The sequence below is a fragment of the Monodelphis domestica genome, chromosome 5 (genome assembly GCF_027887165.1).
Source record: "Monodelphis domestica isolate mMonDom1 chromosome 5, mMonDom1.pri, whole genome shotgun sequence".
In the NCBI taxonomy this organism is placed as follows: Eukaryota; Metazoa; Chordata; class Mammalia; order Didelphimorphia; family Didelphidae; genus Monodelphis; species Monodelphis domestica.
The window spans coordinates 158,948,588-158,976,015 of NC_077231.1; the positions used below are offsets into that span (position 1 = coordinate 158,948,588).

At 32.9% G+C, this 27,428-nt stretch overlaps 1 protein-coding gene across 12 annotated transcripts in view; it reads left to right on the plus strand.

Annotated features, from left to right (window-relative positions):
- CACNA2D1 (calcium voltage-gated channel auxiliary subunit alpha2delta 1) overlaps window positions 1-27,428 on the plus strand; it is a 648,555-nt gene that overhangs the window by 111,755 nt on the left and 509,372 nt on the right. For all 12 annotated transcript variants that reach the window (XR_008912227.1, XM_056799476.1, XM_056799477.1 and 9 more), the window contains exon 2: window positions 10,259-10,340. Coding sequence is in view for 11 of the 12 variants with exons in the window: in XM_056799476.1 (XP_056655454.1) it covers window positions 10,259-10,340 (82 nt within the window). In the remaining variant the exon portion in view is untranslated. The remainder of the gene's footprint in view (window positions 1-10,258; window positions 10,341-27,428) is intronic.

Genomic DNA, 27,428 nt, shown 5'->3' on the forward strand with positions numbered 1-27,428 from the left:
ATAATCCTAAGCAGCTTACTATCATACCCTCTGTAAATATATACTTCTAACTATTATAATAATTATGGCAGTTTTTAAGAGTTACAAATATCTTTCCATATAGAAATATAAAAAATTATTTATCTTATTTATCTTTTTATGCTTGTCTTGAATTTTGTATTTTGACATCAAATTTTCTGTTTAAGTCTGGTCTTTTCTTCAGAAATGCTTGGAGATCTTCTATTTTATTAAATGACCTTATTTTCCCCTAAAAAAATATAGTAAGTTTTGATGGATAAGTGATCCTTGCTCGTAAACTCTGTTCCCTTGCCTTTGGAATATCATATCCCAAGCCTTTAGGTCTTTCAATGTGCAAGTTCTCAGATCCATTGTAATGTAAGATTAAAAATTAATATCAAGTACTTCAAGTATTATATTTTTATAAGAATATATTTATAATATCTTGAAGTAAAGGAAGTGATAGCCCGAGAAAAAGAGGAGCTGCCCAGACTGTGAAAAGTGGAAAGAGAGAGAGAAAAAGAGAGGAGAGCATGGGAAGAATAGAAAGAAGGCTAGTCTGTTTGTGAGCTGTCAGAGGCTGCAGGCTGGGCAGGGACTACCCAGGCAGTGTCTGGTCAAACCTGGAGGCAGCAGCAGTGATGGCAGCAGAAGATTCCAGGCTCTCCTCTCTCTGGTGGATGGGTCCCCAACACTGGGAAATCTCCTTACCCTTTACTTAAGAGGCCATCTGAGTAAAATTTTTGAAAATTCAGATCTCTTCATGGTTGCCAGAAATGTAAACTTAAAAACTATTAACCAAATATTCCAAATATTGTGTTTTATAAGATTTAATAATGATAACTTGAAGGAGAGGAAAAGAATAGCTTGAGTAAAAAGGAGGATCCCAGCTCAGGAACATGGGAGAGGGAGAAAGCTGGAGAGCTTGGAACGAAGAAGAGAGAGGGGCAGAGTTACATACAACTTTATTGATACAGCATAAGGACATAAAGAGGGGATGAAAGATGAATGCTGGGAAATGTAGTCAAGGGGTACAAAATTCTATCTACATAGTAATGAAAGTAATGCAAAAAAAAAGAGCATTGGAATAGATTGACTTAGGAGTAAGCAGGTTCTCCTTCATTGGTTGTCTTCAGAGGATAGATGACCATTTGTTAAGAATGTTGTAGAAGAGTCTTATTTTTTTTACAATCATTAGAGAAGATGCCCCCTGAAGTTTCTTCCAACTTTAAAATTTTTATGATTCTGTGATTTATTGAAGGCTAATTGTACATCAATTCCTAAACAGTGTATGATAGAGAAAATAAGCATCAACTTATAAAATTTGAGATTTCAAGAACTGGACTAATTTTTCTTAGGTATACTTAGGCATATCAGCACTTAGGGTAATTGGCATCAGGGTACTAATGATGCTATTTTGTGGATAATTAAACCCAGAAGTTAGACTACCCTTTGCAGTGGATATCATCAACAGTGCAAAATAGGTATATAGCAAATGTTATAGTCTTTGAAGCTGTTTCTATAAATATTATTTATTAATAGCATATAAGTTAATTAAAAATTGAATTTGTTTTAGTTGAATTGTACAAAGAAGGTCTTGTTTGAAGTCAGAAAGACTTGGGTTCAAGTCCTGCTTCTAACATTTATCAACTATATTGCTTTTGGCAAGGCTTCTAACTTCTTGGTCCCCACAAGCAATTTTCTAAGATCAGTGGTCAGAGAAAAACCTTATGAGGTTCATTGGTGGAGTAGAATTTCTGCACTAATACATCTTCAAAATTGTGTTGTCAAAAGGTTGGGCTTCAAAAACAAATGCTTAATGCTTTTATAACTTTTGTTTAAAGTTTAATAGCAATATATCTATTTTTTTCCTTTATATCTATGACTACTAGACCTTTTAACTATTTTCTTTCTATTCTGAATCTGCCTCAAGATTTTATCAAAAGGAAGAATAACAAACTTCAATGAATACAAAACTGAGGAATTGTTAGAGTCAGATGGTGATTAACAAAGGATAGGATTAACCAAAATATATTGTTTGGGTCATCAACTATTCAAAATCATGCCTGAAGAAACCCTAATATGTATATCTCTATACCAGACCATATTGAATGACATTAGAATCCAAAACCAAAAGGAATTTAATTAAAATAGAATAACGGAAAATAACAAGAATTTGAATTAATAACAGTGCATTTCACTTGACTCTAAGGAGCTGGGAATTGCTTTTTTATTTAACCCCTACATGTCTCTAACATACATGGAAGAGCACTCACTTAAGATATCTACGTTGAAACTTAATGTTCTAAAGTTATTCTTTCCATCAACTTCTCTACGGTTTCATTATAGGAGTTGGTAGGGTTAATGAATATTGAAGGCTCTTGATAAAAGAAAACATGTTACCATTTTTATCATCGCAGTAGTATAGAGATTTGAGAATACCATTTTATAGTCAATAATAGTTTTTCCTCTCAAAAACTGGCTGAAGTTTCTTATGTTATCCTCCTTTCCATTGCCTGGATTTCTTTCTTTTAACTCATGTCTTTTCCTGTGAAACTCTCATGGTGCATTTTAAACATACCACAAAGCTTCCTCCACAAATCAGAGGACTCATAGAGTGATGTCACTATGTTTTGGCTAACAGATGATCTTGTGTGGTGAATAGTCTCAAGAATTTCTTTTCTTGCATGAGACTTTCTTAACTCCTAGGAATTATGGGACATGAAATTTCAGAGCAATATTATTATTCTCTGGACTTGTGTACAATATTATAGAATAAATTATGTAATCCAGAGAATTTCTCTCAATGTGTAAAGCTTTTTCCATGTCCAAGGCAGTATAGGAAATGATCTTTCTCTATTAGGATTTTAATTATATTGTCCCTTTCTGTATCTGGAACTAAAGAAATAAAAGTTAGAAAGAAATTCTCATATTTACTAAAATGTTCACAGCAGAGTTGGCCTCTACATTATCTCTTTATATCACCTCCAAGAAATGCAATCCATTTAGATCTTTCCAGATTTTCTGTAAGCATACCATATAAACATCATTAATTTCCATATAGCATTGTTACAGGTAATAAACCAAAATCACAGTATATATTGATGCACAAAGTACATAATATCTACTTTATAGTTGCATGAAGCATACTAGACACATGCAAAAACATAAAGTGGAAAATAAAACAGTGATAAGATTCAGGCAACATATATAGGTTACGCAAAGTATATTACTAGTGAAGTAAAATCCTTCCTCCAAAGGGAGGTAGATTGTTTGGGAAATACCTACATGGATGGGAGATGAGAAACACCTATTGTCATAAGGAAAGCAGGATCCTACAAGGCAGAAGAGCAAGCTTCCAGAACTCTGGAGAAGTGACAGGCAGTTTGCTTCTGAATGAGACAGTTAAGCAGCTAGGAGTTGTGTTTCAGTCTAGTTCTTCTGGGGTGGACCTAGAGAGCTAGCTAGATATTCTCTATCCTGTGGATTTCCTTGTGATCCAACCTATCCCTGTTAATCCTGTTGATGCTGAGAGTGATTTCCAACAGATCTGCTCAAGACTCCAGAGGACAACTATCAGTGAGACCTTTTTTTTTTTTAATCCTGTTCCCACTACCTTCAATTCCTTCTCACTATTATATTTTAACTAAGGGGGTTTAATTTAACTAGTTGTAGGAAGTAGAATTGTAAATAGTGAAGTATTGAATACTGTAGGTTAACCATTTTATTTTGGGTTTAGATAGATCATCCTAATTCCTTTCCCTTCCTTCCCATATCTTAAAATAAACTATTATTTTAGTTTATATATATATATATATATATATACACACATATATAGATATAGATAGATAATTTCAGTATAGTTATTTCACTATCCAGGGACATCCCAAGCGCCAGCAAAGCACAAAACCCTTGGGCTTTTGAAATCAAGTTTATTTTGCTAATTAGAGTAAAGGGAAAGGGTCCTAAAAGTACAGATCTAGACTGGAGCCCCCTTCCACATACCTTGCGAGAGATACTCTTTGTCGCTTCTGTAGGCTCTGCCTATCCACTCTCTGCAAAAACCAAATGCTATCTGACTATCTGCTAATATAACTACCCAGATTGTATTTAAGAAGGCTAAGGAGACATGACTCACTAGTAACCTGAATCCCCTCTCAAGCCTGGGGTTGGCTTCCTAGGTAACCCAGAGTCTCAGGTGACAAACCCTTGGGATTACCTTAGTCAAGTGCATCTCTCTGACCAGTAGCTCTCAGACAGGTGAATTTCTGTACTCCAGGAAAAGGCAGTTTACTCCAAGGCAAATTTTCCAACCCAGGAATCCCTAACCTTTCCACAAGATTAGTTGTTCCCAGGGGATGCCAGAGCAAAGATCCTCCTTCCAGCTCAGTGGAATGCCAGAATCAACAGTTACAGTTAAAAACAGTCAACTCCTCAGATCCTCCTTTCCTTCCAGAATCTTTCTCCCTTGGACTTGTATCTAAATTCGAATTTTTCTCTATCCCTTAGCCCTTATCCTTACACTATACATAGAACAATAAATAACAGCACATATTGAGATGATGTAAAACGTATACAATTATTATCTAATCATTAGACATTGTTTGGCTATGAAAAAACTCACATATATTCCTTTACCACTACTTCTGTAATATTTTGTGAGTCTGGTCAGTGGTAATATAGTCCTGTTGTTGGTTTCTATCTACTATGGTCTCATACCCAACAGGCTCCAATTCTAATCTTGAATTCATGGATATAAAAGACAAATTATTACTGTTTCTAGCATATAGTGGTTGAGGCTATATGTAGCTGGTCTTCTTCCCCTGGTGTAATCTTCCATTGGAATATAATATTCTACATTATTGTATTATTCAGGAAATATGGAACCTGCAGATTCAGTTTTTTCCCTACTTGATTCACACCAGTGTTCTCCTTCAGGTCAAAATAGCCTTGGAAGGATCATCTAACCCTCAAGGAGGATAAAAAAAATCAATTTCTCTTAATCTAATGTGGATATTAACTCATTAATTCATTTGTTCATTCTTCCTCACTTTCACTCCTTTTACTTACTCCCCCTTTGGTCTTCTCTCTCTAATATGTAATCCCCTTGTTCTTCCTCATTCCCAGTTCTTTCTCCCTCATAGTCTCCACCCCACTCCTAATTGAAAGACTTTTCATCACTACACCATCTTATGATAGTATGCAGTTATAGAATACATTTGTAATCTGAAGCTGTTGTCTTGGTAGAGCTGATTCTGGGCATTTGGAATGGAGAAACTTGCCCTCTCTTTCAGATCATGAATAAAGACACCTATTTTTCTATCTATCTCTTTTATTCTTCCCTGATACCATTTTTTTTTTTGTTGGAAGGTCAATACACATAATCTGTATTTCTTTGAATCTACATATATAATCACTATGGGTCAGGCATATAGACTACAAGAACCTGTGATTAGGTATAGGCTGAGTTCATTCAGATGTTTTCTCAGGTATTTTATATGATTAGAAAAAAATTTTTGAAACCTCTCAAGAAAGTCCAAGAGTCATTAAGGTAGCATGTGTTTACAGATCTCTGCTCCAACATACTTTCCTCACCCAGTAAATGTATTTGCTTAGTGGTGTCCTCAATTTCCTCAATTGAAAAAGATGTGGGAAGGAGGAGGACAATGCCTTATGAAGCACTTACTGTGTATTATGTACTATATAAGACACTTTACAAATGTTGAATCCTCACAGCAACTCAAAGTTAGGTGATTTTTTATCCTCGTTTTACAGCTAAGGAAACAAATTTTATATGTAATTGGAGAAAATAAAATTATACACATATATTTTTTTAAAATGAAATAGATGATTTCAAAAGGCAAATTTTGTCTCATTGTAAGCAAGAATTCATAATCGTTATTATTTTTCAAAAATATAAAGGCTGGTACCTTTTGAGAAACCAAAAAATAATAATAAAAAATAAGACAAGTGAATAGTAAGTAACTTTCTCAGTCACACAGAGACTAGGTATCTGATGCTGGTTTTGAACTCAGGTCTTCTTGAATCTAGATTCAGCCCTCAATCTATTTTTGACATATATTCCAATGCATCCACAAAAAATGGAATGACAGCTCTACTTTCATCAATAAGACCTCTTTATATTGTTGCCTCTTTATATGGAATTGGATGAAATATTTTGGGAATAGTTGTGAAATCAATATCATTCTCAAGCATTTTTTAGTTTTTGAAGGATAATCAATTTTGGAATCCATGTAAATTTTAAAAAATATAAATAAAATATTAACATGTTTATTATTTCCCTAGTAATTTTATATGAAAGATTATAATTTTATATGAAAACTATATAGAGTAAAATCATTACATATAATTTAAAACTATGAGATTTTTTAAAAAAATTATACTAGTTTGGAGGACAGCTAGCTGGCTCAGTGTATTGAAAGTCAGATCTAGAGAAGGGAAGGCATAGGTTCAAATATGGCCTCAGAAGTCCTAGCTGTGTGACCCTAGGCATGCCACGTCAGTTTACCCCTTTTGCCTAGCCCTTATCCCTCTTCTGCCTTACAGTCAATACACATTATTAATTCTAAGGCAAAAAGTAAGGATTTAAAAATTGTTTTAAGCAAGTTTTAATACTTAGAATTAGTAGATCCTAAAATATCACCCACAGTGCCCCTAAAACTCATATTATTTAAAATGACTCATCTCTCACCAATATCTTAAGAGATCACTTGAGAACTCTCTTGTTCATAGTGCCTATATGCATAATGAAATGAATATAACAAAAATAAAATGAAATTATGGAATGTTAGCTCTAATGATATCTAAGGCTCTTATTTTACAAAATGGAGAAATTGAGACCCAAAGGGGTGAAATGCCTTTTACTAGGGTTACACCTGGCAGCTGGGTAGTTAAATGAATAGAGTAGCCTGGAGTTGGGAAGACTCATCATCCTGATTTTAAATCTGAACTCAAACATTTATTATTTATGTGACCTTGGGCAAATCATTTAGCCTTCTTTTCCTCAGTTTCTTTATCTGTCAGATGAGCTGGAGAAGTAAATGGCAAATCACTCCAGTATCTTTCCCCAAAATACCCCAGATGTGATCACGAAGTGTTGGTCAGGACTGAACAATACCAATAACAGCAAGATCAATAACAACAACATCACACATACATGTAATTTGTGGCAGAGTACTCTTGAATTTACTTTATGATTCCAAGTCCAATTCTTTTTCTTCTGTGATTATTCTGTATCTCTGAATGAATGCTAAACTTAGATTGGATCTTTGAAATCATATAGTTCCCATCACCTTACATTACAAATGTGTTTGCTAACTTTATTCTGTAATTCTATATCTTTTTTTCAAGAGAAGGTTTTTGGTAAAAAGGGGGCCAGAAAGGGCTATATAATATATATAATAAGGACACATAAGTGTATATTGGTAGAGATGGTATGCTTACTTAGGTTCAGATATAATGTTTTGATTATGTCATGTTGATTAGTTTTAATTTAAATTTAATTTAATTTAAATTTAGATGTGAATCAAATTCATTCCCCTACAAACCAATACAACTAAAATTATTTTAAAAATCTCTCTTACTTTTTGGTCCTGGGAATTTCATAGTAATCTAATGAACATAAGATTAAGCCTTAACTAAAAAGTTTGACTCTGAGGAGGCCAGCTCTCATGTCTATATCTCTCAAACATGCTATGTAATTGATTGTCACTGGACTTTATCATTCTAACTTGAAATACCTCCAACTCTGCTATTAGCTTTTATAGTTTACAAATTTATGAGTTTTATTAATTTTTGTGAAAAATTAACAAAATTACATTTACTAAAAATAAAGGAATGGCAGGCATGCAAGCTAATGCTTATAATATAGTTAAGATTAAATATATAAATCATCATGAATACCCCAGAATACCATTGTACTTGTATAAAAAATTATGAGCATCTTTCAGTTTAATTCTCCTAAAATGTTCACTCTACTTTCCTCTTTCCATAACCTTTCAAGTTTTCCATTTGAATCCTGCCATGTTTTTAACTTGTATTTCTTTAATTTTCACCTGATTTTCTGCAAATACATTTAAGTATTATTGACTTAAATTATTCATACTCCTTTTCTTAATTTTATATATTCATCTCAAACTCTAATTAAAATATTTGTGCTTATTTTCCAACATTTTATTTACTAATTTCATTCACAACTTTGGTATATTGTTTAAGAATTCTTTTATGTCTTTTCCTTATTTTTATTTTTTTCCTTCTAATTTCTTAAGTTATCAGGAACATTTTTCTTGATTTCTTTTTCTGCTTGAAACATAGCTATTTAAAGAGAGCCTTAGTAACATTTTCTTCTATAATCTACACTTGTTTATCCATATCTGAGTTATCCACAATAGATTTGCAGAATCATTCTCTTGCATTTTGTTATCTTACCACATACTGGGTGCTATGCCCTTGGAAGTGGAAGCATTTTTTTTTTGCCTTAATAACATGAAACAAAAAGAAAGGAATGCCAATCTGCTATTGATATAGAAAGATACAATTCATTTCAAATTCAGAAAATAATATTGCATTTTGAGAGAAAAATGGACAGGGAAATCTAACATTATATGTATACATATATATATATATATTTGAATAAGAAAATACTCCTAGAACCATTCACAGTATCAAGCAATATCTCTATTATTTGTTGTTAGTCTTCTCAAATACGTAAAAGTTTAAAGAGAAAAATGTCTGTGCTTTTGGGAAATTAATTTCTGTCAATCATTGAATTTTTTATGTGTTGTTGTATTATACACCCAACATCAAAATAGCTCATATGCAATTAATATAGTTATGTAATAATGTGATTTATATAAATATATTTAATATATATGTATAATATAAAATATATATAAATATATTTAAGTAAGATTATATTTATAATATATGTATAATATATGTATAAACATATAAAGTATAATTTATGTATATATTTACATAGAAAATATTTGTGTATGTATAGATGTATAACATGTAATGTATCCTATATATTATAAATATGCTTTATATTTGGACAACATTTGTTCATTTCTCAAAGAAGTTTCACGTACATATTCTATCATTTGCTCCTTGTATTGGTCCTATGAGGTAGACATTATTATTCCCATGACATAGATGAATGAGCTTGAAGTTCAATGAGGTTCAAAACATGATGAGACTTATTCAAAGCCATACTGTTCCTAAGTAGAACAGCCATGACTGTCACTTAGATCTTTGGACTTCTGGCATTCTTTTATTAAGGGTTCTATATAAGAATTCCCTAAGCACAGCTTAAAATGCCTATATCAATTGCTTTTAAATTTAAGCTGAAAGAGAATGAATGGCCATTTGATAATTCTGTGCAACACCTAAAACAATGTTTTTATTGGTAGCTATAAAGCTATAAACCTCCTATTACTGTTCACACTTGCTGTATATCCTTGATCAAATCACTTAAAATATCCTTAGTTTCTGATGTGGAAAGTTAAAGAAATAAAGAAGTATTTATTAAATGCTTATTATATGCCAGGCACTATACTAAACATGTTACATAGGTTGCCTCATTTGATTCTCATAATAACCCTGTGAAGTGAGGGCATTTGTTATCCCTATTTGACAGCTGAGAAGATGAGGCAGATGGATATTAAGGGACTTTTCCAGGGTAGCACAGCTAGTTAGTGCCTGAGGTTAGATTTGAACTTGGGTCTTCTTGCCTCCAGACCAAGCTCTGTATCTTTAACTACTGAGCCAGCTAACTTCTTCCTGCAAAATATGGTTAAGTGACTTGCCCAAGGACACACAACTACTAAGTTTCTGGGGTCAGATTTGAATTTAGGTTTTCCTGACTCCAGGCTCAGGCTTCTCTATTCAATGTGCCTCACAGGTATTTGGGTTGGATCAAATGATCTATAAGATCCCTTTCTACCTCCAAAATCCTAGGCTATCCACAGAAGTCATTGATTTTGAGCTATTTCAGAATCTTCACAGGATAACTGCAAAAACAACAACAAATAAACAAATACTTAAGTAATTGAAAGAGAGGGTAAAGGAAGCACAGAGAGAGAAGAGTCTATTGAAAATGGACTCTTATAAGTATCAAGGGGATTTCAGGATCAATCTTGTACATCAGTATAAACTGTCAGTTTCTATGTGTGTTTGTGATCATCAGAGCCAATTGCCATTGATCTGAAGGGACATTCTTTTTATTTTCTCATTTCTATAGTATCAAGTCATGGGTGGATAAGATGCAAGATGAACTTGTCACACTGGCAAGGACAGCAAGTGGAGTGACACAACTCAGAGATGTAAGTAACAATCAAAAGACTTATTGGGAGGACTGAAGCTGTCAAAATTCACAATACATTCCATCAAAATAAATAATTTAGTTGTCCTGATAGATAGATGAATTCTATAGTAGCTAAAGCCTATAATATTAATTTGCTTTAGTATCTATATAAAAGAAACTTTATTTTCGGTTATAGTACTTTTTTCCATCTTTTAGATGGAAGGTGTAGGAATATTGGAAAATGGGAAGGACTCACATTATAAAGAACTTAAAAGTCAAACAGAAGCTTTTATATTTGATACTGGAGATAAGAGAGAGTCATTGGAACTTACCAAATGTGGAGGGAGGGTGATATGGTTTGTTGTGAACTTAAGGAAAATGAATTTGACTTAGGGTTATATGTCTCCTTATTATAACTTCACAGTAATAGAGCTCCTCAACATGAGAAATTATGAAAACAGATAATTTTTCAAAAAAATCTATTAGAAGTTAATGCATACATCCAAACTATTAGAAATGCCTCCAAAGTGAATACCTTGAGTGATGATAAACATATTACAGTGATATTGTCTGTCTTGTTTTAGTATTTCACAATACACTTTTCAAATAGATTTTTCAGTAATATGTCTACATTAATAAAAACATATTCCTGTGTTTCATGAGATCTTCATTTTCTGAGAACATGACCAAATAAAAATGTGATGTGATATACAAAAGAATAAATGTATGAAAAAACAAAGTATGCTCACTTGCATGTGTGCTAACACATTCACACCATCAAATTGTTCAGCAAATATCAGATAAAACAAATCATATTGTCTTAAGTCTACCTTAGAAATCCTGACAAAATTCTATTTAGTGGACATATTGAAATACAACAAGCAGTGGATGAGACATTGAAAAGGAATGAACATTTACCACCCCCCAAAAAATCTATAAATACATGGCAAACAAATGTCAACTAGCTAGGAATCAAAAACAATTAGAAAAAGAAAGAAGAGTTTTTATAAAATATGGAAGTATGAATTGTAACATTCAAGGAATTTTATTGGTCACCTTCAAGGTGGCCAACTCAAACTATCATGAAGATTGAATACCAAAAACAGAGAAATGTCAGTGATAAACATGATGAATTATATATTTAATGATCCTTGACTGAGTTAAATATATATGAATATATTAAATATATATTCAAGAATTTGAAAAAATATCATAAGTGCTCAATAAATAGGAGAATTTAAAATTGTCATTGGATCAACAAACTGATATATCTTAAATGGACAGGTCAGTCTTGTACCTAAAGATAAAATTCAAAAAGCTGAAATGCCAGTTGAATGAGTGAATGTTTTCAGAAGAAACACAGAGATGTAATTTAAAATGAAATCTGAATAGAGATAGAGATTCCCTACAAATTACCTTAAAAGTAAACAAAGCTGAGATTTTTGTTTTCATGTTATAGACCAAATGCAGTGCCAAGTGGATGGGGAAATGCAAAAAGAAATCTAGAGATCAGTGGCAAGAAGATCCTAGCATATATCTAGTTAAATATTTAGAATTATTATTCTGATCAGTTTCTATTTGTTTCTGTCTGTGTTAGGGCATGGCAGAAATTTTTAACTGTCATATACAGGTGACTGAGCAGATTGAATCACCATTCTGAGATAAAAGACAAATTTCATTCTGAATATATTGAGTTTTTCAGGAGTGGCCAGCAACTGAGTTTTTTGGTTTGTTTGTTTAGGTTCTTTGTTACATTAAAATTCCCAGGTATTTCTCTCCCTTCTTCTACTTCTACTCCTTGCTCTAGAGAAGGCATTATTTGACCAAGGAAAAAAAAAAGATACATGGATATATAAAAGTATGTCTAGTTTATTTTATAAATTCTTTCTCTAGATATGCACATAAAGAATCATTATTTAAATACTATTTCTGTTACTGTGTATAATGTTCTCTTGGTTCTGCTCTTTTCACTCTTCATAATTTCAGGTATGTTTTCTGATTTTTTTAAATTCCTGCTTATAATTTCTTATGGGATAGTAACATTCCATCACAATCCTATTTCAAAACTTGTCTAGCTATTCCCCAATTGATGGGCATCCCTTCAGTTTTCAGGTCATTGCTACCACAAAAAGAATTGCTGTAAATGTTTTAGAACATATAGATTGTTTTTCCTTTTTTTCCTGATCAATCAATAAATATTCATTAAGTGCCTACTTTGTGCCAGGTTCTGTACTAAGACAAAAAAAAGTATGCAAAAGACATTCCTTAAACTCAAGGAACTCACAATCTAATTAGGAGACAGTAAGCAACCAAATATGTACCATCAAACTATATCAGTGATAAATAAAACTAATGAAGAGAATAAAGGAACTAAAATTAAGAATGGTTGGGACAAGCTTCCTCTAGAACAGAGACATCAAACAGTCTGCAAAATTCTCAAATGTGGCTCTACCTAGATTAAAATTCAACTTGACTTCACCCTGGTAAACCATCTTGGAAGGCAGGCTGATCCAGGTTGAAGATCAAACCCATTGGTGACTGGGGGAGTGTCTACCTCAGGCATGTAAAAACATTTCTTGGCAGGAGTGAATGAGAATGATTTGTTACAGGGGCCATGAGGGCAGGCTAAGAGGTTCTGTGGAGAACTTACACACCAAAGAAGTCAAGGTCATTAGCTTGAGTCTGAGATAGCAACAATAATCTTAACTTTTGTATTGCCACTGGATTGTGATGGCTCTAGTAGAGACAGGAAGACTCTGGGCTTTGTGGAATTCTGCCTTACTTAAATCCAATTATACTCAAATTAAAAGTCATTATCAGTAATCTGAGTGTGAAGGACAATAATCAACCTTCCCCCTTCCCCATGAACATCCCCTTGAAACAAACAAAATTCATATGTCACCAAGCAGCCAAGTGTTTGTGAGATTTTCTGTATATTAGAGTTTAAGAACAGGAAGGAAGCAAATTTCCTTATTTCATCTATTTCTTTGAATTCCCAGTTTGCTTAGTTGATAGATATTAAATATGTTTCTAAATTCTGTAAGCACAAGTTTTGTTTTGAATAATTGTTGTATATATGAAAACTTTATTTCTGCTTTTGACTATTTTGGGGTATGTGACTCGAAGTAGGATTATAGGACAAAAAAGGTATGGAGAATTTAGTGATATCACATACTTTTTCCTAAAATTATTGTTTTATTTTATTTCATTATTTTAAAAGTTTTCCACAATTACTGGATTTATGTATACCTTCACCAAGAGCATATTAGTTAACCATCCTAATGGCTCTAGAATTAGCTAATTCTTTAGTCATCTTCCAATTTCCTTCACAATTGTTTTAAACCACTTTTTTGTTATTAGTGATTTGGAGTCATCTTTCATATAGTTGTTTTTTTATAATTCTTTTGAAAGCTGTTCATATCATTTGCTAGTAATATATTAGGGAAATGGGCCTTGGTCTTATATACTTATATCCATTTAAATGTATTTTCTCTGAAGATATTATTTTTCACAGAAATTGTTCTTGTTTCATAGTGTCATTAGATTAGTCGATCAGAGCAATATTGTGGATGGCTCATACTTGGGTATCAAAAGATTTACTCATGCTATTTTGGGGGTCAAGGCCAGATGACATTATGGTTTAGTCAACTTGGAACTGGTTGAGTGTCCAGAACTGAAATGTGTTAATAGCCCACAAAGGAGATTTTAAGTATCAGTGGGATCTACCTTTGGACTTATACTTATATATTCTGTAACTTCAACAATGGCTTGGATAAAGCCATATAAAGTATGTTTGTCAAATATATGGATGAGACAAAATTGAGAAGTATATCATGTTAGATATGTCAATTAGAAAGGTCTCAATGGTACATAATCTATTTTGACAATTAAATAGGTCTATGCTTTGAGTTTTAAAAATCCACCTTTAGTATTTGATCAAGATACATATAGATAACAATGCTTGTGAAACAATTTGGTTGTTCATCTACTGCAAAATCAATGTTTGTACATTGTGATGTAGCAGTCCAAAACAAATTGTATTTTGCTAGACAATGAGGAAAGTTATCATTCAAAATTCAAAATCAAAGAGTTCTACTGGGCTAGGTGGTGCAGTGGAGTACCAGACCTCAAAACAAAAGGACCCATGTTCAAGTCCAGCCCCAGAGACTTACTAGCTATGTGTGAGCAAATCACTTAGCCCTGTTTGCCTCACTTTCCTCCTCTGTAAAATGATCTTGAGAAGGAAAAGGAAAACCACTCCAGAATCTTTCTCAAGAAAACCCCAAATGGAGTTATGAAGAGACACAAATGACTGAAAAAAACTGAATAACAACAAATCTAAGTCAGTTCATACCTGGAGCATTGTTTTTGTTTCTAGGTGCCATATTTAGGAAAGACATTGACAAATTCAAGCAGTTAAAGAAAAATGCATGAGATAATAATTAGACAAGATAATCTCTCCCAAGAAGATTTTATTGCAAGAAATAAGGACATTTATTTATTACCAAGGGGATGAGGGACCAACTAGAGCTCCCCACAAATGAAATAGTCCACCTCATGATGTGGTATCTTCACCTTAAATGCTGATTATCAAGTGGAGTTTCAGAGAGCAGCTGCCATTCAAGGTATTAGTTCTCCCTTCCCTAGCTTCAGTGATGTCAGAAGAAGGGAATATTGGGGGCAAACTTTGGCCTCTGAGGTCTCTCTTAACTCTTAGTTTTTATGATTCTTTGATTCTGTCATAAGCTTTAGTTTTGTAAAGATATTTGTTCTTGGTGGGCTATTTCATTTGCTCTAGGTTTCTTCTGTAATAATTGTAGGAATTTAGTCCCAATTAATGTAAGGAAGTCTCTGGTGTCTCAATTATTGTTGGGTGTAATTCTTCCTTATAGGAATAAGAGAATGGGAGCTATGCCACTTCTTAACGAGAATTTGGCCTAGAAAGAGGAATCATGCCTGGAAGGAAGAAAGGCAGGAACTGAGAGAAATAACAGTAGTCTCAGCCAAAAGACTTCAGAAATCTGATTAGCCTACAGGGTTAGGCAGAGATTTGTGAAACATTGTCTAAACTAGGAGAATAGCCAGAAAAACACCATGCAGGGAGGAACCTAAAGAGTCAGCCTTATGACAATTTGTCTCATGAATAATTTTTGCCTGAGGCATTCTCTTATAGGGATAGAAACAGAATATACTCCTGTGTCATTGAACTAAATCTGTATCATGTTGGACCTGGACAGTGGGAATTCAAATAAGGGTTGTGATTTCCTGAGATATACAGACTATAGCCATATCTTTTTATGTAGTGATTTATGTCCTTTTTAAGTCATAAAAGCTAACATAAATCTAGTATGCTAAGGTTTACAAACTGCTTTAAATAGATTATGTAATTTTATCCTCACAGTAACCCTAGGAAATAAATGCTATTATTATCCTGATTTTACAAATGAGGAAACTGAGGTTAAGTGGCTAACTCTAGATAAACAGCTAGTCTGTGTTTGAAGCTGGGTTTGTTCTCATGTTTTCTTGACTCCAGGCTTAACATTTTATCTTCCATGCCACTTACCTATCAGTATGAAAAAAACTTCATTGGGGGAGGTTAGCTGAAATACTGTTATACTTTTATCACATTCTGCGAATGATATTTAAAGTAATACAAATGTTTTGCCTATATCCAGCGAGGAACTGGTGTGTTGTTGTTATCAATGACACAGCTTGAATGTGTGGGACTAACTAAACTAATGCACTCATCCTTTCATCCCAGCTTTTCTTCATGACCCCTTTTTTTTTCAAATGTAAAGAAATTTGCATTTGACTCCCAGCCTCTCGAACACCCCATTTCTGGTCCCTTTTACCCTTGACTCAGCTCAAACACACCTTAATTACAATCCATTCATGTTCAGGTTTGGGAAGCCCACCACCACTTCTCCTTGAGGACCTCTAAATACTTCTGAGCTGGGAGTGAACGTACAAAGATTTTGTGATTATTTGGTTCTACAACCCATTTCATCATCGATATCTCAACTATATATCTATCAAATAATAAATTCTAAGTAGATAACTTAATTAATGGAAATTACGTTAATGTAATATAGAAATATTGCATTATCATTTGAACAAAAGAACTTTAAAACACTGAAAACACAAATATATAATTTTACTTATTAATACTTTTTTAGTTCTCTGTAATACATTTTTCATTTTATTCAAATTTTCCAGATAATTTTCTTACCTCCATTTTGGAAAGCTGAAAGTAAATACAAGGTCACTATCTTTTGGGACACTATTGCCATTTCAGTGAAAGCTATAAATAAGTTAAAACCTTGTCACCAATTATGCAGATTCAGTTCATGAAAATTTCATTGTTTGATTCATATTGTTTTCTAAAGAGAACCACAGGGGAAAAGTCCCAGATGAGTCACTTAGATAGTACAAGTTAAAGTCATGCACTTTTGCTTCTGTTCAGAGAAATATTTCTGTATGTTTTATTTAATAAATTGTTAGACATGTATTAGAAAACTTTAGCTACAAATTTCATGTAATTTTTCTGGAGATTTCTCAAATGACAAGAAACAAAGTGAATGTTTAAGAATGTTTTCAAGAAGAAATTAAGGTTTCAAACAAAAAATTTTACAGCTTATATTTTTATGGCATAAATATTTTGATGCACATATAGAACTTAATTGACTGTAAAATCTTAAAGGAAAGGACTGTTTCATTTTTTTACTTTGTATCCAAAATATGTACTCAGTAGATACTTAATTGCTTGCGGAATAAATCAGTGAAATTGAACTCCAATCCTGAAACAAGAAAACAAAAATAATAATAATACATGTATTATGCTATTTGATTCAGCTTTAAAACGTGTCATAGCTATGGAATGCTAGATTTGATATTAGAAAGTACTGAATTGTAATCCTCTCCCTGATACTAACAGTGTAATGCAAGATAATAACTTTAACTTTATCAGCCTGTTTCTTCATATATAAAATGAGGACACTAATAGTTTTACAGTTATAATCTGTGTTTTTATAAGGAGCAAATGAGATGTCACATCTATACATAAATATAGATTTACTTGCTAATAATAATTATAATAATCATAACCTAATATGTCAAGAGTACTATACTAGCTCTGGGGATGATTAAAGTTCTGATAACTTAATTCTGCCTACAGGTAGTTTTTAATCTAGATATATGCACAGATAATCTAATGTACAAATACACATGATTTCATCATATAGTTACAAATTCTACTTGTCTATTCCTTGTTATTGAATCATTTCAGTAATTTTAACTCTTCATGTGTCCATTTGGAGTTTTCTTGGGAAAGATTCTGGAGTAGTTAGCCATTTCCTTCTCCAGCTCATATTACAGATGAGGAACTAAGGCAAAAAGGGTTGTGACTTTCCAAGGGTCACACAACTAGTAAGGATCTGAGGTTAAATTTGAACTCAGCCCAACAATCTGTCCGATGTGTCACCTAACTGACTATTCTTATTCTTTTTTTTTTAAACCCTTACCTTCCGTCTTGGAGTCAATACTGTGTATTGGCTCCAAGGCAGAAGAGTGGTAAGGGTAGTCAATGGGGGTCAAGTGACTTGCCCAGGGTCACACAGCTGGGAAGTGTCTGAGGCCAGATTTGAACCTAGGACCTCCCATCTCTAGGCCTGGCTCTCAATCCACTGAGCTACCTAGCTGCCCCCGTGACTATTCTTATTCTTGAGAAATATAAACAGATATGATACAGGAAATTAACTAATGTATTTAAAAATGGGTAGCAGTCAAAGGAAGAATCTAGAAATATAAACAACCAGTCATTTCATTGGAAATAAAGATCCATGTTAATTAGTAAAACTTCTTAGCTATTAATTATTTGGAAAAATCACTTACTCTTAAAGAGCATGTAATAACAGCAACAAAAACATTGAAGTCAAATAATTGTAGAATTTTAGTCAGAAAGGAATTTACTGGCCATTAAGTCTAACTCAGAACTTCCAATTCTTATAACAACTCCTCCAACAGTTTCTACATGAAAACCTCCAAAAAAGGAACTCACTACCTGGGACCCACTACATTTATCAAAACAATATAGAAGAACATTATTGTGACTTGTCTTTTTTAATCTTCAGCCCATGTTCCTTGTTTCCCTCCTACCCCACTTAGACCAAACAAAAGATCTTCTGTCTTTTTTGTCTAATCCATGATGACAACTATCCTACTTCTCTTGAACCTTCTGTTTTTCAGGCTAAACAACTTCAGTTCCCTCCATTGATCCTCATATGATGTAGACTCAAAACCTTTAAATATGCCAGTTACTCTCCTCTGATCACTTTCAGAAAGGTTTATCAATACCTTCCTTAACCTCACTGCCTAGAACTGAACAGTAGTTTTAAAACTTGAAGGAAACTCAGAAATCACCTGATCTAACTCCATCTTTTTACAGATGAAGAAACTAGAGGTGAGGCAAGCTAACTGGCTTGCCCAAAGTCAGAGTCAATGAGAAGAGATGTAATTTGAATCCAATTTCTTCAATTGTAATCTGACCAGAACAGTCTACCAGAGACTATCACACCCTTATTTTTAGAAGCTACATTTCTCAAAGCAGCTCAAGAAGGATTGTTTATTTTTTTGCTGTCATATAACACTGTTTTTTCATATTGAGCTTGTAGTTCCTACCAAAAAAATAGACTATATAACCATAAGTCTTTCCTGTAGTAGTTTGACTTTGAGATTTAGAAACTAAGTATAACTCTTAATATTCCTTTTTCTTGACCTTACTAGATGGAGTCCAGTATATTAGTCTGGCAAGATCTTTTTATCCTTACTGTGTCATCCAACATTTTAGAAGTTCTTCTCAGCTTTGTTTTATGTGCAAATACAATCAACATTTTATCTATATCTTTGTCCAATTAATTGATGAAAGTGTTAAGAAGCACAAGCCAAGAATAGAACTTTGAATCATTCCCCTAGAGAAATGTACTGTCAAATTTATCAAAAATAGCATCAAACCATTGACAATTATTCTTTTCTCCACAAAACAAGTTCTATTTGATTGTACAGTTAACTAGTCTATGTCTTTCCTACAAGAATAGCAAAAGACACTGTAGCAATGTAAATGCATTCTGCTTTTATCATTTTGCATCAGTTCATATACATATATTTATTTTATATTTCTCTATGTTTTTCACACTCATCATTTCTTATAGACAATAACTTTTCATCCCATTCACAAAACATAGTTTAAGCCATGCTCCAACTAATGGGCACCATCTTTGTTTCCAGTTCTTTACTTTCACAAAAAATAAAGAAGAGTTGGAGTAATTATTTGACTTATCAACCCTTTTGAGACAACTACTAAACTAGGAGACCACAGGAATTATATAGTGGAATGGCTATTATTCCTTTCTTAATTCCTGAAATCCTTTGGCATTCTGGTGAAACCCCAGAACCCATTTCTCAAAATATTTTTAAAATGGATAAAATATATAAAATCATAAAGGAATGCATTTACATTGCTACAGTGTCTTTTGCTATTCTTGTAGGAAAGACATACACAGAAATTAAAAACAAAAAAGAAAAGAAAAGAACATACTAAAAAATCAAAAGTAAAAAATATAAAATTGAAGTGGTACTTAAATGAAGATATATAAAAAGACTCTTCCTTCCTATCTCTTTATGGAATTGGGAGGTCCACAGATGTTAATACATTACATATGTGTTTTTTTTAAGACATTTCCAATGTATCAGTAAGTTTTGTTGACTTTTTTCCTCTCAAGAAAATAATATTTATCTTATGAGATGACTTTCTGGAAGGAGCAGGGGAAGGGGGTTATGAGATAATGTTATGATATAAGGAACAGAAAAATTTCATTGCAATTTATATACTCATAGCTTAAATATAATTTATATAATATACTTAATATATATTTTGTATTTATAATCTATAATATTTTCTTACTAAATTTTAGATGTTATATATTAAATATATCATATATTCAGTATTATGTGCATGTATATATCTATATTCAGAGAATCATTCTACATTAAAAAGCATTTTAAAGGGGGTAAAAGTAATTTAAACCAAAAAAAACAGAAAACTACACAATAATCATATCTAAGAATATATGAAATTTTCATTACCCATTCATTTTAACCTTTGACATGGGAAGAGAGAGGTGAATGTTCTTAAGTCTTCTCTAGGGGGAAGTTTGGTAATTGTAATTAAAAAGTTTTCAGTTTCTATGTACATTGTTTTAGTCATTAGGCATATTATTTTTCTTGTTCTCTTTCACTCTATATATATTGTTTCCTCTTCAACATCAATATAAATGGCCAACATTGGAATTTCTTTGTCAGTGGGTTTGGAAAATTTTGAAACTTTTAGAATGCATAATTCCAAATTGCTTTCCAGGATGATTCCAATAGTGCATAGCTCCAACAGCAGTTTGTTGGTATACCTAGCCTCCAGAAGCCCCTCGAACATTGATTACATTCCTCTTTTGTTAGATTATGTACTATATTTTACGTCAATAAATGAATACTTCTTTATTAAGTACCTAATATTTATAAGCATTGTGCTAAGTACTGGAGAACTCAAAGGCATTTGGATTTGAACTTCTATTATTGGAAAAAAAACATTCTTTCATTTGGTTGTTAAGAACTTGAAATTAGTTTTGTTAAAATGTGAAGCTTTTTGTCTATGTTCTTTGACTACTTATCATTTAAGGACCTCTTCTTGAAGTTAAGCTGATTCTTTTTGAACCCTTTTTCCTTTTCTAAACATTCAATAAACATCTCTTGCATACTACATACTAGAATTTTGTCAGATAATAATGTCAGGCTTTGGTGCTTATATTGTGCAGTCTTGATTCTCTTCCTTTTAAAAAGAAATTGTTAGTCAACAGCCCTGTGGCACCTCTCCCGGTCTCCATTTTTAGTAGTACTATCTGCTCAATATTTCTGCACCTTGAGTTCATTTTAATCTTTTCAACTTAAGAGATTGATTGATAGCCTAGAATCACATTGTCCTTTGTGCTAAAAAGAAACTCACACTAACCTCATTTTACAGATCAGCAAACTGAGACTCTAAAAGGGAAGGTAGTTTGTTTATGATGAAATAGTTAAGTCAAGGGACTGCTTTTTCCCTATTTGAGCACTTTTTTCCATTTTTCCAGATTGCCCTAAATTGTGTTTTCCTACACAGTTGTTGATAAATAAGCTTGATCTCAGAGAATAGAAGTGAAAAGCCATCCAGGCATGTGACAAAGACTGGATGGGGAACATTGAGCATTTCATTAGACTTTTCTGATATGTTGGTTATTTTGATGAATCATTTTTTCTTTTTCTTTTTTATTATAAAGAATTTCTCTGTTGAAGTAGGAGTGGGTATACATTTGGATATGTAGGTAATATAAATACAAAATATATATACAATTTAATTTTTAAAACTCTAATCTTGAAATTATAAAATGAATGCTCATTATCAAGAAAAAATAACACAAACATCTACTTTATAAAAGAAACTTGATACAGACATATAAAACATAAAGGGAAAATTAAGCAATATACAGAATTTAAAAATCACTCCAGAAAGTTTTCATATCTTAAATGTTACAACTATTTCTCCAAAAGTCACTCTAAGAGAAAGAGAAGCTCTCAAAGTGCTAAGCAGAGACAGGCCACAAAGAGTAATATGATAAAAGTTTTATATCTATGGGGAATAATATGGATAAAATCTGTTATTGAAAACCCAGAATTTCATTTTTGAAGATTTGGCAGAATGAATGAGAGGTACTAATAATGCTGTGACCAAAATAGCACCCTGTGAACAATGAAATCAATATATTTAGGACATTAGGAACAAATCTGTCTCCTTTTCCTCTCTAATTAAGCAATGCAGTCCATAAGGCTGAAAAACAATCTTATTTTTTTTAAATGAAAGCAATTCAGAAAACTGAATCTAAGTAATTGAGGGACTTTACTTTAAAAAGAATGATATAGAATCTCCCACAATATTATTGCTCTTTTGAGGGTTTCTTTATAAATTTCATATTAATAATTCACTAACATAATTAGCCCTATTTTCAGATCTTCGGAGTATTCTTAGTTTACTCACTAAAGCAAGCTACTTTTCATTGGGTTCTCTATATCACTTCTACTCACTCCCTTCACCTTTTTTCAATTTTGTACTCATTCCAAATAACGTCATAGTGGTAGATGGAACACTAGAAGTGGGTGAGACAATACAGGAATACCAAGAAGTTTAAAAGCAAAAGACATGGTGCAGTAGAAAGAAAGCTGGATGTAGGTTAAAAATCCTAATGAATACTATCTATATGAACATGGTCAAGTCATTTAACCTTCTTTAGTCTCAGTTTCCTCATATGTAAAACAAGAAATAAGAACTTCTCTTTTTCACAGATGATCTTTGAGGATCTGTCTGCCTCTAGGTCTTTGTGTGTACAGAAATGTATTCATGTGAAGCCCATTAGAGTAGTCGATATTGAGGATTGCACTTAGGTTCAGGAAGACCTGTTCACTTCCCAACTTTTCACCTTCTCCCCTCCCCTGCTTCCCACTGTCCTTTTCTCTCTCCTTTCCTCCATTTGTCAATCTAATGTAATATACAATGTTACAAACCCACGGATGCCCTTCTCCTCCTCACACATAAACTTTAGTATGAGAGATCTCTGGGGACAAGAGTATTCTTTATATTTTTACAATATTTATTTTTAATTTGTTTTGTATTTGTATTTTTATTGTTGTAGTTAATCTTAAAATATTATTTACTTTGCTTATTTCACTTTGCATCATTTCTTGTAAGTCTACTCATGTTGATCTGTATTCATATTAATTAATTCTTAAAACAGTACTATTCTATTATGTTCATCTATCCCAATTTGTTTAGCCATTCCACAATCAGTGGACATCTACCTTATTTATACTTCTTTACTACCACAAAAGGGGATATTTAATATACTTTTTATGTTGTTATATATTTGGTATATATACAAACTTTATTTTAATCATGTATCTAATATTAACGACATATCAGGTGATCAGCAGGCTTGTGAAAATTAATTTTTGAACAATTGGTAGTCTTTTTCATTGGTCTCTAAGGATTTGTGTCTACTAGAGGAAGCCCTATACCTTATAGCTTCTAGGTACCAAGGGACTTGTGTTTTTGATATTAACAACACCTTCAATATCTGAAAATTGATAAACAGATAAGTCTTCTGTTTAGAGATTCTCTTCCAGCACCCCCTACTCTTTTCCTGCCTGCATATAACTCAGGCTTCTTTCTGCCTCAATCTCTTTACTCTACATATTAATATTCAAATATTTGTTTGGTGTTTTACATGCAACCTATAACTCAGATTTTCAACCTCTGATCTTGTTTGGGACTGAGTATGATCTGCAGGAGAGCCCAAAATAGAATTCTTTGGATCTTGCTGTCTTGATCCCAAGTTTACTATAGAAAAGACTAGGAATAACTGTATTGTTTAGTCTCCATAGATAAAGATGTAAACAGGCACTCCATGTCCCATACAAGCATTAAAGATAACAATGCTTTTATTCAATACAGGATAGCCTTTATTTCAGTCCACTGATAATTGTTGTCAGAATTGTAGGAGTGCCTAAACAATGTGGAAAACTCTAAATATTCACAAACCTTAAACATATACAAGCATCCTCAAGTTCTCCAGACTCTGTTCTCCTATAGTTTGAACTGCCCTCAGAAAGCAAACACAGTTGGTATGGAAAGTAGGAAAGCCCCATTATCCTGTGTTAAATCTTACTTTCTACAGGAATATATATGATTCTGTTCCCCCCACCCCCACTGTAGTAGTAAACATACTAAGAGATTTATTAGACAAGCAGTATCCCTTCCTACCATTTGAATAACTCATAATGATAATAGGGATCAAAGTTCAATTTTTTTCACATGTTATATATTCAGTTGCCTGTTGTTATTTTTCCTGCACCGGGAGTTATGTACAGGGTGTTTTTTACTTTCTTTTTTTTAACATTTTATTTGGTCATTTCCAAACATTATTCATTGGACACAAAGATCATGTTCTTTTCCTCCACCACCTCTCCCATAGCCGATGCACGATTCCACTGGGTATCACATGTGTTCTTGATTCAAACCCATTTCCATGTTGTTGGTATTTGCACCAGAGTGTTCACTTAGAGTCTCTTCTCAGACATGTCCCCTCCACCCCTATAGTCAAGCAGTTGCTTTTCATTGGTGTTTTTACTCCCACAGTTTATCCTCTGCTTGTGGATAGTGTTTTTATAGATCCCTGCAGATTGTTCAGAGACATTGCATTGCCACTAATGGAGAAGTCCATAACCTCAATTGTACCACAGTGTATCAGTCTCTGTGTATAATGATTTCCTGGTTCTGCTCCTTTCGCTCTACATCACTTCCTGGAGGTGGTTCCAGTCTCCATGGAATTTACTTTCTAATAAGCCTACTAACCAGAAAATTCTGTTTGTCTTGAAAGATTCTGCATGACAGTATCCTGATCTGTCTCTGGTTGTTATTTGGTTGAGGGCATGTCATTACCTCTCTAGGAACTCTTGATTTTTACATTTATTCTCACTTACTGCCATACGTTAGGCTAGAAAAGTTCATTCTTAGATCTCCCATCCAAGAATAAAGAGGAGAAAAAAGAAAGACAAAATGTGGGGAAGTACTTATGATTTAAAAAATTGTCTTCATGTGCCATTTGGACACAAAGCTTCTATATTCCATTATTATCTTCTGGCCAGGATCTAGGTAGAGTGGTAGTATGGAACCTTTTCTATACCCAAACTTATAACATGCTAAGGATATTTGGAAGAAAAGCAGAAAGAGGGGGATAAAAACAAGTATCCCTGTTGTTTACCTTTTATAAGCCTGACAATTGGTTCACTTAAATAAATAAAATCAGTTTTCTATGAGGGACTGTCAAATTGATGTTTTTAGAGGTAAATGCAATGAAAAGTCTAAGTGCTTTATTACCCTACAAACGTATTGCATTGATCAACTCCCTGGCCCCTTAGAGGTTAGGTGCAATTTTTTTGTTGTTTTAGATATAATTTAATGACATTTTTCTGCTTTAATTTCTAACCCAGCTTCCTTGTCATATGCTGAAATGCACTCAAGTGCCTATTATGTCATTTCTACCTCTAATAATGATGACTCTGACAAAGAAATGTTGTGTTGGAAACATTATTTTTGTTTAATATCACTAAAGATATTATCCTGTCCCTCTGAAGTTGATTTTTAATTTAAAATGATATGTATTACCCTGTGATTGCTCAGCTTTTTATTTGCATTTCAGTTTTCATTTTCAAATGTTTAGACTAGGAACAAAATGAAATTAATTTTTCTTTAAGATTATGAAAATTCCACATCATGAGAAAAGTGGAAATCATCATAACAAATGTAAAAAAAGATTATGAAAATTCACTGAAATAGGAAGGTATTTTGTCTGGAATTTTTTTTAAAAGAAGATAATACAATCTTCTTGGAAACAAATCTCATTCAACACAATGTTTTCCTTTTTCTGTGGCATTAAGTTGAATATCACTATATTTTAGAAGGAATTAAGAAAGATATGAAATGTGATCCAATGTTGTTTTGGATAAAGAATAATCTTCCACTAGTGACTCAAAAGATTAGCAGATTGGAGTATACCAATTTTGCATGGACATGATGTATGCAGTTTTACATAAATACAATGTTCCATTCAGTTTCATAGTGGAAAAATATAATGTACTTGTTACCCATAGAAATAGTAGAAGCAAGAAGTACACAGTTATAAAGCCTCTGCTGAGGAATCTACTTAAATTGAGGAATAAATATTGGGCTAGAGATGCACTCATTTTAACCTAACAGATTGTAGCTTCTAATTTAATTAATTATTTTGGGAGCTAAGAGGTAAACTCTGTAAGGAGAATTACCCATGTTTGTTGTTCATGTTCTCTAAATTTGGTTCCCTGCGTAAAATTTTGGTTATTTCATCTTGGTTAGTATACATGACTTGTAATCTTAGTAATACCTATATTGATGTTGGGTATTTAAAGCTTATTTCTCTGTTTTAGTTTCTTCATTTGGTAAGTTGGAATAATAAAAGCTGGACATCTGTGTAGTTGGGGGTCTTTTAAGGAGAAAATGAGAATAAAATAAGAAAAACATTCTTTTTAAAACTACGATTATGATACAACTATAAGTGACTATTTCACATTTTTCAATTTTATTTAAGCATAATTAAATTTAGCAACAGAATGTTACAACTAAAAATTTTACCAAAATACCTTTCTTTGTGGGGTGTGGGGAAACCTGTACAGATTCATCAGCTTGAGGATCTCTCAGTGAAGAAACTCCCTCTACCAATGTAGCTTCACAAATAGAACTTATAGTTACAGGAGCATCAAGTAGTTAAATACTTTGAACCCAGCCCTGCAGCCAAATTTGTCAGAGAAAAGATTTGAACCCCACTCATGCTGATTACAAAGGCAACCTCATGTTTTCTGATCACTATTTCTTTCTAGGTATTGAGATATAAAAATAGAAATAGGACTTTCGAACACAGAGTAGGTACTTAATAAATAGTTATCAATTGATCAACTGAATGAATAGAATTTGCAAGAACCTTGAGTTGATTCTTCATATTTTGAAGGAAAGAGTCCAGATAGGAAGTAGATGGCATTTTCATTTGAAGTCTTAGAATTGTTTTCCCTGGTGACTCTCAAGTCCAGCATGTTTCTGAAGGGGTCTGATATAGACTGGCCCAAAAGCAAGTGGATAGACTCAGGAAGACACCTCTAGAAGTATATATGACAACAGGTTTCTTACATAGCACTGGATCAAAATCTCAGGACAGAACAAACAAACGGAAATATTACCGCCACAGAATAGAAGTTAGCAAAGAGGGATAATCTATTACCTGCTCCTGCTTTGTATCAGCTTTCTCTCTGCATGACCCTTTTGTATTCAAAATTGTTTAGACTATGGTAGAATTAGAGGAAGGATAAAAGATGATTTATTGTTTCTCCATATATCACTAGAATAGTTTGGCAGACCCTGCTGACAGATAGAGTGACAGATAGCTGT